The sequence below is a fragment of the Daucus carota genome, chromosome 4, assembly GCF_001625215.2.
Source record: "Daucus carota subsp. sativus chromosome 4, DH1 v3.0, whole genome shotgun sequence".
In the NCBI taxonomy this organism is placed as follows: domain Eukaryota; kingdom Viridiplantae; phylum Streptophyta; class Magnoliopsida; order Apiales; family Apiaceae; genus Daucus; species Daucus carota.
This window is the reverse complement of record NC_030384.2, coordinates 36,367,983-36,381,374: the sequence shown is the minus strand read 5'-3', so window position 1 is coordinate 36,381,374 and position 13,392 is coordinate 36,367,983. Positions and strand designations below refer to the sequence as shown.

At 33.2% G+C, this 13,392-nt stretch overlaps 2 protein-coding genes across 2 annotated transcripts; one reads left to right on the top strand and one right to left on the bottom strand.

Moving 5' to 3' along the window:
• Positions 1 to 3,855: 3,855 nt before the first annotated feature.
• On the top strand, positions 3,856 to 6,540 carry LOC108215761 (cinnamoyl-CoA reductase-like SNL6). The gene is made up of 5 exons (XM_017388328.2): positions 3,856 to 4,227; positions 4,571 to 4,734; positions 4,993 to 5,184; positions 5,724 to 6,061; positions 6,170 to 6,540. Exons 1-5 carry the CDS (start codon positions 4,068 to 4,070, stop codon positions 6,261 to 6,263), a joined length of 948 nt encoding a protein of 315 aa, XP_017243817.1. The 5' UTR covers positions 3,856 to 4,067; the 3' UTR covers positions 6,264 to 6,540.
• Positions 6,541 to 8,759: 2,219 nt separating this feature from the next.
• Positions 8,760 to 12,939, bottom strand: LOC108216784 (uncharacterized). The gene is made up of 2 exons (XM_017389623.2): positions 12,334 to 12,939; positions 8,760 to 9,663 (listed from the first exon to the last, which is right to left on the bottom strand). The coding sequence occupies exons 1-2, from the start codon at positions 12,834 to 12,836 to the stop codon at positions 9,045 to 9,047; spliced, it is 1,122 nt and encodes a 373-aa protein (XP_017245112.1). The 5' UTR covers positions 12,837 to 12,939; the 3' UTR covers positions 8,760 to 9,044.
• Between the last annotated feature and the right edge of the window lie 453 nt (positions 12,940 to 13,392).

Here is a 13,392-nt window from a genome sequence, read left to right as displayed (position 1 = left end):
CGACACGCATTCTAATGTTTTTATAAAATGTAGTTTGATAAATTTATTCATCCCTCCGCCCTCCTCATTTGTTTACAGTGGGACGGGAGCTCGACACGCATTCTAATGTTCTCATAAAACGTAATTCGATAAATTATTTTGAGAGCAAATCTGTTTGATATAAGTGCTTTAGTCTCTATACATGAGATACAACTCAATAATATACTACCTCCATCCCAAATTAGATGACCAACTTTGGGCACGCAACTTTAGGTGTATTGACCGTCTACTTCTGAAATTTATTTTTTTAATTTTTCTTTTGTAAATGAAAATTTCATATTTTAATTTTTATTTGCAAAATTAAAAATTTAAAAATAAGTCATGTAGCTATGCGGTCAATGAACTTTAAATTGTGTGCCCAAAGTCAACAGGGTCATCTAATTTGAGATGGAGGGAGTAATTTGCATTCGAATGCTAATCATTGAATTATTACCATGTATTCAGCAGTAGTTTGTTTATTTGAAAAGATCTTAAAACAGAAAGAAAGCCGAAATTCCAAGCCGAAGAAAAGGACTTGTGACATACGAACAAAGCGCGAGGAAAAAGTGAAAGCCCTTTGCTTTCAACCATCCACAAAAAGCTTATCTAGGGCCTCCTGGATTAACGAATTCAACGAGATATTTTTGGTATGAAAAATGAGGAGTCTTTAGAATTTTTATTACGGCAAAAGAAAAAAGAGATATTTAATATTTATGAAATTGAGAGTACAACGACGAAAGAGAGAAAAATAGAAAAGAAAAGGGAATGATATAAGCCAATACGTATGAGAAAACACATTTTATGCAACACGTGGAAAATTGCAATACCGCCTTGATAATAACTTCATGTATAGTACAAAAACTGTATACTTCTCTTGCTTGTGTATTCTAGCTGCCTTTCTTATGCTTATCCGTAAGCAAGTATATACTCCATTTATTCCGATATTTTTTTTGTTTATTTTAATTTTTTATATTTCAAAATTTATTAAAAATAATTAAACGGGTCCACCCATTCTCCACTGTTCTTCTCTTTTCAACCTGTTTTTATCCTACCGTCTCTTTTTTATACATGAAAATCTATAGATCACACCACTTAATCCAATTTTTTTTTCCTTTCCAATACCTTATACATTATATACTTATATATAATAAGCGTAAGGGAGATAATTTGGTCGCATGGTACTATGGTTCAAAAACTTATCGTCCGTTGGATCGTATATTGAACAAATAAGCACCGTTAGATTAGAACAAAATTAAATTCTGTTCTATAAGGAAACTGACATATATTTGCATGTTTATAATTCTTTTTCTGAATCCAAAACAAATTCTGTCTTTAATGTGTTTTTGGTTTTTTTAATCCAAAATAAATATTTCCTACAAATTTTAATTATAGAATCGTATAAATCGCACCGTCACAAAATTATTTTTATCCATCGGATCGTATATTGAACAAATAAGCACCGTTAAATTAGAACAAAATTAACTTCTGTTCCATAAGACAACTGATATCTAATTGCATGTTTATAATACCTTTTCTGAATCCAAAACAAATTCTGTATTTCAAGTGTTTATGATTTTTTTTAATTCAAAATAAATATTTTCTACCAATTTTATTTGTAGAATCATATAAATCGCACCGTCACAAAATTATTTTTATCTAATATATTTTAAAATTAATAAGCCCGATTTATGTGAGGAACGAATACAAAAACTTTTTCTTAATCCAAAACAAATTCTACCATCTTATTGTATGTTTATGATTCATCTTCTTAATTCAAAACAAATTGTGTTTATGAATTTTAATCTCGAACCATAAAAATTTTTAGAAAAATATTTAAATCACATTATAATAATTCTAATATAAAATACATTTATAAATATAATCTAATAGAAGTTGGCGTCACATATTCTACTTAAAATAATTTAAAATTTGTTAGAAAGAATTTAATACTTTGGCATTATATACTTATATATAATAAGCGTAAGGGAGATAATTTGGTCGTATGGTCCTATGTCCAAAAGCTTATCATTCGTTGGATCGTATATTAAATAAATAAGCACCGTTAGATTAGAACAAAATTAAATTTTGTTCTATAAGGAAACTGACATCTACTTACATGTTTATAATTCCTTTTTTCAATCCAAAACAAATTCTGTCTTTCATGTGTTTTTGGTTTTTTTTTAATCCAAAATAAATATTTCCTACAAATTTTAATTGTAGAATCGTATAAATCGCACCGTCACAAAATTATTTTTATCCATCGGATCGTATATTGAACAAAAAAGCACCGTTAGATTAGAACAAATAATTTCTTTTCTGAATTCAAAACAAATTCTGTCTTTCATGTGTTTTTGGTTTTTTAAATCCAAAATAAATATTTCCTACAAATTTTAATTGTAGAATCATATAAATCGCACCGTCACAAAATTATTTTTATTCATCGGATCGTATATTGAACAAATAAGCACCGTTAGATTAGAACAAAATTAACTTCTGTTCCATAAGACAAAGACAACTGATCTACTTGCATGTTTATAATTCTTTTTCTGAATCCAAAACAAATCATGTATTTCACGTGTTTATGATTATTTTTAATCCAAAATAAATATTTTCTACCAATTTTATTTGTAAACTCATATAAATCTAACCGTCACAAAATTATTTTAATTTATATATTTTAAAATTAATAAGCCCGATTTATGTGAGGAACGAATACAAAAACTTTTTCTTAATCCAAAACAAATTCTACCATCTAATTGCATGTTTATGATTCATCTTCTTAATTCAAAACAAATTGTGTTTATCAATATTTAAATCACATTATAATAATTCTAATATAAAATTCATTTATAAATATAATCTAATAGGAGTTGGCGTCACATATTCTACTTAAAATAATTTAAAATTTGATATAAAGAATTTAATACTTTGGCATGATACATACAATTTTAATCTATTATTTATAAATTAATTTTTTTCACACCATTTAAAATATTTTTAAAAAGTTTATAAATAATTAAAAAGCTCCCGTGCCTTGCACGGGCTATAAGCTAGTATTTCTTAACTTCCGTACATAAATTATATGTAAACGAATCGCCGTACGAAGAGAGTAAATAAACAATAATAATAAAATAATGATAATAATAATAATAAAAGTTAAAGTAATGATAATAAAACAACCCCGTCATTCATGAGTTGGGAGTTGGGACTCATGAAACAAAAATTTATCAAGTGAACGGAGAGTAGACAAGCAAATTAAAGAGAGAATTCGGAATCGAAAGTGAGCGGCGAGTATAGATCGGAAACATTAACACGCTGCAACTGTCAAAAACGAAAAATCACAAACGAAACTCATAAAAAAAAATTATATTTGTACAACGTACACAGAACTCGTAATAACTTCCTGTACAGTACAAACTTATCCCTGTCCTGTTTTTTATCCTAGCTGCCTTTCCTATGCTTCTCCGTAAGAAATCATCTCTTGTGACAATAAATAAATAATACATAATTATTATGCAATTAATAAATCCCCACATCCACATTAAGGTCACATATTAAGACATTTTATAATACTACATCAAATTTAGTGTATGATGGAGACGAGTATCTATAATTTAATTATTATTAATAATAAATGAAATTTGGTGTGACGCCTCTTTCGGAGGCTTTTAGTACATAAAAAAAAATGGGAAAAATACGGCAATACTAAAACAAATTGTATTAGTGTGTAATTAACTTGTACATAATGTGTATGTATGTGAGTAGCATTATCTAACTACCAGCTTCCCAACTAGATGCTACCGGTACTAATTGATTAATTAGTTAATTACCCACATTACACCATCAACAATCTTTCTATGTTCCCCCCATCTCTCTCCCCATTACATATAAATAATCTCTCCCCCTCTCTCTATCTCTCTCTATCTCTCTGTCGCCTTTATTACATTACACACACCCTATATAGTTTGAGGCTTCTCTCCAAGTCTCTCCCATTATCTCTCTCTCTCTCTCTCTCTGTGAAGCAGCAAGTTGGTTGATGATCAAGCAGAATGATGAAGGAGTGTAATATGTCGAGTGGGTCATCAACAGGAGGAGAGAACAGAGACAGAGTAGTGTGCGTAATGGATGCTTCAAGCAGGCTTGGGTCTGCACTGGTTCATCGTCTTCTTACAAGAGGCTACTCTGTCAACGCCGCCATCCAATCTCATGGTTCTTTTCTTTTTCTTCATTTCTTGGTTTTCATCAATTTTCTCAAATTTTATTAAGATTATCTTGATCATTTTCGTTTCCTTACACTTTTTTCCTGTTTTATTCATCTTATTATTTGCACGTGTTTGTGTAAATTGTTATTTACCTAGCAAGTATTTTTTGTGGAAATTGTGTAACTCTATGTGAATTTTAGTAACAAATTTTGTGGAACTTGTATGTTACAAGAAAGAATTTATGGTTGTTTATGTTTAGGGGCTCTCCGGTTGTCATTTGAATTTATGTGTCCGTATTTTGTTGGTTGAGTTTGGATATAAGTTATAACAATGGGATATGGATTTTGCAGCCAAAGTGCAGGATTTCAAGGGTTTGATTTGTGAGACCGATAACACGAGATTAAAGGTGTTTCATTCAGACCCCTTGGATTATCACAGTATAGTCGATGCATTGAAGGGATGTTGTGGCTTATTTTACTCCTTCGCTCCCCCGTCTGACCATCCTACCTATGATGTAAGCACTTTCCTCATTCAATGACTCGTGTTTAATCCCAATACAATGCAATCTGTTTCGATCATCATAAGAGTTCGGTCAGAAATAGCGGTTATTTATTTTAGTAAGGAACGGTGGAGGGTGGTTCTGGAATGAATTTATGAATTGATTAGCAACTTAACTGGATTATAATCATGAGGGGGCACATTTGATTAATAATTTAACAGGTGGTTTAGTTTAATTATTTGCGGTGACAGTTGGCGTATGCTTTTCTTACAGGAATTTATGGCAGAACTAGAGGTAATGGCCGCACACAATGTATTAGAAGCATGTGCACAAACAGATACTATAGAGAAGGTAGTGTTTACTTCCTCGGCCACAGCTGTCATCTGGAGGGACCGAGGTGATACCTTGCCATCTAATTTCGACGAAAGAAATTGGAGTGATGTTAACTTCTGTAAAAAATTCAAGGTAATTCTTCCTTCTGGTTAATTCAATCAGCTTTCTTCTACCGCTAAGTGTGTTTATTAGCAATAATTGGACTTTTTGCCGTAGTTTGTCTAGTTTTATATGCTTTAATAAATTTAACTTTAGGGAGACCTGCAAGACATAGTCTAGACAGTAGACATAGTCCGCAAGGTATACCTCAGCTCTCGGTGATAAGAGGTCGAGCATTCAAGCCTAAGTGGATGTATGCAAGCGTTTGTAATTGACCTTCACCAAATAATATATAATATTTAGGCAGAGTGCGGGATCAACTACTCTGTCCCCCTACCCCGAAGATGAAATAAAAACTGAAGAATAAGACTCCATAGGATTGTTTCAATGATAAGAGAGATGTAAATTATTATAGCCCATGCAAAGATAAAATAAATAGGCAGGAGGAATATTTCACTGTTATTAGCGACAAGGCAATCATCACGATGGCTAAAGAAAGGAGTGTAAAGATAATTTTGTTTGATTAATAAGCACTCGATAACGTATTAAATTGATTGGTTGAATGGCTGTAGCTATGGGAAGGACTCTCAAAGACACTAGCGGAGAAAGCTGCTTGGGCACTCGCCATGGACAGAGAGGTGAACATGGTATCCATAAACGGAGGGCTGCTCATGAGTCCAGACCTCACCATATCACATCCTTACTTGAAAGGTGCTGCTGAAATGTATGAAGATGGGGTTTTTGTTACCGTGGACCTTAGGTTCTTGGTAGATGCCCACATATGCGTCTTCGAGGACATTTCATCCTATGGGCGATATCTATGCTTCAACCAAGTGATCAACTGTAACAACGATGCAGTAAAACTCGCGCACAAGCTTTTGCCATCAGATGAATCATCAGTTTCACAAGGGTTAGTTTCCTCTCTCAACTGCATTAAGCTAATTTTAATAAGCAAGCGCAGAAGTACTCTTACACATTTATTTCTAATATCGTAATTAACTAATTTCCTTGGTTGCAGTATGGATGACAGCAGAGTCTTTCAACAAAGAATAAGCAACAAGAAACTAAGCAAGATGATGGTAAACTTCGAAAGCAGACCTCAAGCCGAATGATGATCTGCTTATTCAGTTGTCTCAAAATCAATGGCGTTTGCGACAGAAGGCACGACAATTGTGTCAGATAGTATAAAGTAGAACACAGAAACGTTTGTATACAGCTTAGGATTAGGTGTCGCAAGGTTACAATTCAATTTTTATAAAGTGTCAAGGAGGTACCAATGTGTTGACCTTGGCAGCCATTATTATCTGTAACAGTGAACCAAGCCTTTCTAGTTTTTGTGTGCAGTGGATGACCAAATGAAGTGCATGTATGGATCTTTTGTTTATTATTTGTTGATTCTGTTTGAATAATCAGTTCAATGCACAAAGATTTCAAATCAGCAATGTACAATTCACTTGTTCACTGAGTAATAAACAAGTATACTAATCCACTTTCTTTGTTTATACCTTTTGAAATGTGAAAGAAAACGATGCTATGGCCCTGCGGCTTAAAATGCTTGGCATGCTTGTCTTGTTATATAAGAATCAACTTATTCGTAATGTTTGCTTAAAAAAATTATAAATCGATTTCTGACTTGTAAGTTGGAATATGAGAAATTGAAAATATTTATATTTTTTCATGATTATTTTGATTTTCGAAATTTGATTTCATAAACATGTACTATATGATCACTTAGCATTTTTCGTAGAAACATCCACAATAAATCCGTGCACTTGACATCTTCTTTCATAATAGTATCACTATCAAAAACAATAATCCCGACATTTTCATTCTCAAATTCAAGGCTATTCTTTTGACAACGCCGGCAAATTCAATTATTTCACCAGTTTGAATCTCGTTCGATTTATAAACAAATGTCATCTCTTCTCCAATTGAGTGGTCCATCTACAACTGAGACCACTCGACCGATCTTATCCACTTGAAAATTCATATAATATTGAATTCTAAAGTATAACTCATAAGATATTATGATTATATTAATAATTTTCTATCTCATAAGATGTAAATATTAATAAATTTATCCAAACAAATATATTAAAAGTTCTTTTTCACTTATAAGTAATTTTTATTATTCATAAGTAATGAGTAACTTTTTTTTAGGGTTAATTATCAAATGGGTCACTCTTTACACTCGAAAATATCAAGTGGATCACTCGGAAATTTTTGGTCTCATTTGAATCACTAAACTCATAAAATATATCGAATAGATACCTTTAATATCATTTGAGAAGTAAACTTTACTTTTCATTGAGTTCCTCACATTTTTCTTGGTTATTAGTATAATAAAATGAAAGATTATGAATTCTAGTATTTATGATAATATATTCAGATATTAAGAAATTTATTTATTATTTATTTGATATAAATTAAACAAATTAATTGTAAAATTAAAAAATAAATAGTAAATAAATTTCTTAAACTCTGAATATATTATCATAAATACTAGAGTTCATAACCTTTCATTTGATTATACCAACACGCAAGAAAAATGTGTGGAACTCAATGAAAAGTAAAGTTTACTTCTCAAAAGATATTAGAGGTATCTATTTGATATATTTTATGACTTTAGTGATTCAAATGAGACCCAAAATTTTTGAGTGACCCACTTGATATTTTCCAGTGTAAAGAGTGACCTATTTGATAATTAACCCCTTTTTTTTATGCTAAGCCAAACAGTCGTATGTCTTGCTTTCGCTGATGTCCGAGCAAGAATGTTAATGGTTTGTTCAAGAGTCCTGTTTTTTGCACATATAGAAAGGCTACCGCAAAAACTACAAGCTAAAGTGCAGTCTGTATTCTCCTTTCTATCTGAACCTCGGTTTGCTCAAATGAACAGAGGTGCTAGAAGTTTGAAGATGATAGTGATCAGTCGTATTAGCTACACATAGGGAGCATCTCCGAGGAGAATATGTATAATGGTGGCTATATTGATTGGCTAAATGGATTATGTAAATTTTTTGCTAAGAGGACATGTACATGTTCCAATGGGATTATCTATAATTGTGCTTATGTAAAATTATACCTAAAAGCTCACTTGGTTCGACAAATATAGCCAACCAAATATGATTGGCTATACTTTTTGCCAAGAGGATAGAGGGTTGGAGTTGCATAATTTTTAGATAATCTCTATAAGTACCATCTAGATGCCACATAGAGAAGTTAGCAAGAATTTAAGCTAACGGCTTTTGGGGTTGGAGATGCTCTAATCCACGGATTTTGTCTAATCTTCCTGAGCTTTTCTTAGTGTACAACCCTCTTCTCCCGGATAACAAGAGGTTTAAGATTCTACAACTTATTCAAGTTTTCTCTCAATTGGTTTGCTCCCTTTCCACAAACAACACGCAAAGAAGAAAGAACTACTTGAACTACAAATTCAGTAGATGTTCTTTATCTGTTATCCAACACACTTCTGAAGGTAAAAATATGCAGATCTTAAATTTATGATCTAACAAGTTTCACACGTTACCTTCTAGATATTGACAGAACAGCATGCTTGACTAAGCTCAGAGATCAGTTATATATCTAAAGATAATTTTACAAGCTGCAAATTTAACAAATGCCATATACCAAAACGAATTCCGCATTTGGTCTAACTGAACATCTTTGTATTTTGTATCCAGAAAATATAACAAAAAAGTACTGCTATTCCTGCTTCTATGACAGAAATTACTTATTATGTCTTCTTTAAAGTTGCTTCTATGGGTATCAATTTGCCAAGAACAAAGGAGAGAGTACGAATATACTTCAGACTAAAGCTAAAGAGTTTAAGTTTCGGCTACCATGTTTGTTTCTATTCAACTGAGATGGTAAATTTTCGGTAAAATTAGCAATTCTCATGTGGTGTTCAGATCAAACTCTCCCATACCAGCACCTCCATTTCCTGTTTCCTCATCATTCAGAAAATCTTCAGTAGGTTCATTTTCGTCTCTTTGAGCATTGTTTCCCCATCCACTAATCATCTGTCCTGGGTTAGCTTGTTGCTCTGAGATAGCAAAGTCATGACCAATCTGAATATTACTCCCTTGAGATCCCAGTGCATTTGGTCTGATTGGACCTCGAGCCATCATTTCTGCATGAGCTTGTGACTCAGCACGAGCTTGTGACTCAGCATGAACCATAGCTGCCATTCTTAGATTAGCCTCACGGCCTGCATTTTGTCTCGACTCCAGCTGCTCCCTCAGCTCAACCAGAGATTCTTTTTCTTCTTGCAATAAAAGCTTCTCAATCAACAACCTTTCTTCTAGTCGAAATTCCCCAATAGCGCGTTTGCGATTGATTATGTTAAAGGCAGCCACCTGTTTCCCAAAGGTCTCAGCAAATTCTGCAACTTTGGCAGCAATATTGTTATTCCATTGCTGGGCACGGGAGATCACCTGGCCTGTAGTATCAGAATCAAGAATTCTTTCTTCCTCCTCTGTTTCATAGTCTGCCACCACATGGTATGGTAGTAACCTGTTGGAAAAAAATATATTCCAAAAAGATTAGTTCTCTTTCACAATGACTACAAGATTCTGGCACATATATCCTGCAAAACTGGATTACCGGAACGCACAAAACATGTCAACAAAGGGGAATAAGAGAACATATTGTATGCTATGACTAATATAGGCAACAGCATTCTACATTTCTTTATTCCTGGTACATCACAATAAATTAATTTATATTTTTTTAACAATAAAAAAATTGGCAGTATCCAAATCCTGAATTCTGTTTCCTAATGTTCAACATTCACCTAATGAAAATGTTGAACTTCTATGGTGTTTCCTTTTAGTGACTTGGAAGATGTTTTCGTAGCCGACAAGTTGAAAAAATCTAAGTCTAAACTAAGGCCACTTAAAAATTTATTATGCTTCTACATGAAGAATAGTGTTTGTCAGGCAATAAAAATATGTTCCTTAGGTGTCTGGTCTCTTTTTTCCAGACAACTTCGACTACAAGGATAGGTGTTTATACTAGTGACTTAAGGGCATGATAACACTATACCACTTGCCAAGGTCTCTGTGCATTGCAGAGCTCATGGCACTTAACTAAATTTAGAACTTCTCTTCACATATATACAGAAATTAAAGCAATGCTCACAGTGTTCAAGCCACATGTTCACAAGTCATCTTATCACTATAGTTGCAATGACAACAAATGTGTATGCAGAAAATCAGATTTCAGTGTTTCATTAACAGTATTCTCATTCCTCACACTCATGTACATACCAATAAATTAATTCGCATATATATAACATTTCTAATATCTTTAACAATGAATAAAATTGGCAGTACTCAACTCCCAAATTGTGTTTCCCAATGGCCAGAAATCACCTAGAGGAGAAGTTGAATCTTTTATGGGGGTTTTCGTTTAGTAACTCTAAACATGTTTTTGCAGTACGACAAGTCAAGATGTGTACAAAACTACCTCAATTATCAACATACTTAAAGAAAGAAAGAAGCAACTTTAGCATGAAAATAAAACAGTAATATACATTCGTAATGGTTAAAGTCAACACGAAGAAGTTTTGTCTCAACTGGTATCTCTTCTTAAACAACTTTGACTACAACTATTACCTAAACTGCTGATCTTTAGGTCCTGACAAAACTATGCCACTTGCTAAGGTCTTTTTGTGCATTGCAGAACTCATTTGACTCAACTAAATATATAAAATAAAAACGAAAAATATATGCTTGGGCTGGTTAACCACAGAAATCAACCACCCCAAGGGTGACAGCAATTATAGATCACAACATAAGGAGAGACCAGATCCAATGTTCACTTATTACAATAATCAATTCTAATATAATATTGCATGTGAACTTGCAACAAAAAGTCAATTAAGATAAGCAGGAAACAGCATGTAGAAAGACCAACAATGGCAAAATCCGACATATGATGGCTAACTTTTATAAAAGGCTCATATATAGTTATCACATGAGGTCAGCGTCCACAATTAGAATGGTTAGCTACACTACCTTAACAAACAAATGATACTTCGTGTACCTAAACAAAAAAACTCGTAATATATCCTACTTTTAAGAACTCTTACTCTTCATATCAGAATATTAAAAACAGGCAGAGAGAAAATTATGCGTTCCTTTCCATGTTTTGGACTTTTCGCCCCTGTTGCTAAATTGTGCATCATTTTTAAAAGAATGCCTAAAGTTAACAGAACTGGGAGGCCTTACCAAATAATAGATCTCAGGTGGCCACATAAGGAAGATAAATTATAGTCCTTATTTTATATAAAGTTGAGCACAAATAACTGATTGCCTATGTGTATTGTAACAAATTTATAGGGTAAATATTGCTGGCATCTAGGCAAGGTCGTCTTTATTCATATAAATTTGATCACAAATAATTGATTATGTGTATTGTAAACTGCTAAAAAGGTAAATATTGCTGGTATCTATGCGGGGTCGTCTTTATACATATAAATGTCATCACAAATGACTACATATGTAAATACTGAATAGTCACCCATTTACAAGGAATATGTCCTAGTATCACAAAGAAATAGAACCTCTACCAACACAGTCAACTACATGCTATGATAGGGGGAAGTTAATGTAATATAAGTGTTGGAAATGCATTCATTTTGAACATGTGAAGAAATTGAAGGGACCATAGAAAGAAGCAAACTGCGATTAGGAAGAATAGTGTCTGAAATGAAGATGCATTTAAAAGAATGTAGACAACACCAATTGAGAAATGAGGCCAAGAGACAAAGAATTGTGTGTTCCTTATCCAAAATGGATAACTAGATATTATATAACTGGTAGGTTTCAAAAAATATATATTAGATTCTCAAGTGGCAAGCGGAGCCCGCAGAAGGCAATTGACTGCTGATTCCTCGTCTTTATTCATGAAAACATGATCACAAATGATTGATCACCTACTTGAACAGTCAGCAATTAAAAAGGTATCTACGCGGGTCCGTCGTCTTTATTCAACCACAAATGATTAGTTGCCTATACATATAGTGGGTTGACACAAGTGTCAAACAACATAATATAATACTTATGCAAGTTGATATAATCTAAACACGTAAAACAAGCAATTCACTTCAAATTATCAGCTCTATAAACAATGCAGATACATTCAAGAAAATCAATAGTAACAAGACCAAGAAACAAGAACCTCTCGCAGGCGTCTTCGAGGGACGAAAAGGGGGTGTTGTAATCAGGGTGGCAGACCTTCCAGAGATCCTGATACGCCATTTGAATCTCCGCCGTGTTGCGATTAACCTTCGGAACAGCAGAAGAAGCAGCAGCAGGAGGAGGAGAATTGGGAATGAGATTAGGGTTAGGGTTTTGCGGGAGATTGGAAATGAGGAGCGGATTGGAGCTAGGGTTAGGGTTGATCAGGGGAATCTGTTGAGATTGTGGTTGTAGAGGACTGCGAAATGATGATCCTGGATGATTAGCAGGGAAGCGCGAGAAAGCCGCGGCTTGCTGTTGTTGAAAATGTTGTTGCTGTTGAATTTGGTGCTGTAGAAATAGCATTTGTTGGTGTTGGTGCCGTTGGAGATGATGTTGTTGCTGTTGATCAAGGTGATGTTGTAACATGAGTTGTTGTTGCTGTGCCAAAGACTTCGCCTCTTCCATCGCTCTCTCCATCTCTCTCCCCTCTCTCTCTCTCATCTCTCTCTCTCTGTTTCTCGGTTTGTTTTTATTGTTTTATAAAAATATATGTAGGACAATGTGATTATAATCAGTATGTTTGTTTCTGATATTTATAACTCTCCATTTTTTATATATGTATTTATGTGAATATTATAGTACTCCCGCGGTCTCATCAGATTCCTTACGTTATTTTTTGGTGCGCATTTTGAGAACTCATAGAACTTTCATTAGGGTTTTGCAGCAGAAGCACATGGAAAAAAAAATGTCAATATCTATGTATTATATTTTAAAATTATTTTTGAACACACATAATGATAAAAAAAACATATATTTAGATTTAGATCCTGAAAATCTATGCAAAATATAGGGTTTTGCAGCAGCAGAACCTTAGTGGTGTTATGGTTTTATTTTAAGCATTGGTTTTCTTTTGAGCGCGACCCTACATATAATATATAATTTTTAGAAAAAAATTCTGAAAAAAAGTTTGACGTTTAAATTTTTATTCGAAAAAGGAAAAAAATTAAAAAAATGTTATAGACTATACTTTTATAGAGTCTCAAAATGGTGCAAACAG

What these genes read in the sequence shown, in the direction of transcription:
- LOC108215761 (XM_017388328.2), top strand. Translation starts at nt 4,068, where the DNA reads ATGATGAAGGAGTGTAATATGTCGAGTGGGTCATCAACAGGAGGAGAG. An exon ending in CGCCGCCATCCAATCTCATG is followed by an intron (nt 4,228 to 4,570) that starts GTTCTTTTCTTT and finishes TGGATTTTGCAG; the next exon opens with CCAAAGTGCAGGATTTCAAG. An exon ending in CTGACCATCCTACCTATGAT is followed by an intron (nt 4,735 to 4,992) that starts GTAAGCACTTTC and finishes CTTTTCTTACAG; the next exon opens with GAATTTATGGCAGAACTAGA.
- LOC108216784 (XM_017389623.2), bottom strand. Translation starts at nt 12,836, where the DNA reads ATGAGAGAGAGAGAGGGGAGAGAGATGGAGAGAGCGATGGAAGAGGCG. An exon ending in CTCGAAGACGCCTGCGAGAG is followed by an intron (nt 9,664 to 12,333) that starts GTTCTTGTTTCT and finishes TTTTTCCAACAG; the next exon opens with GTTACTACCATACCATGTGG.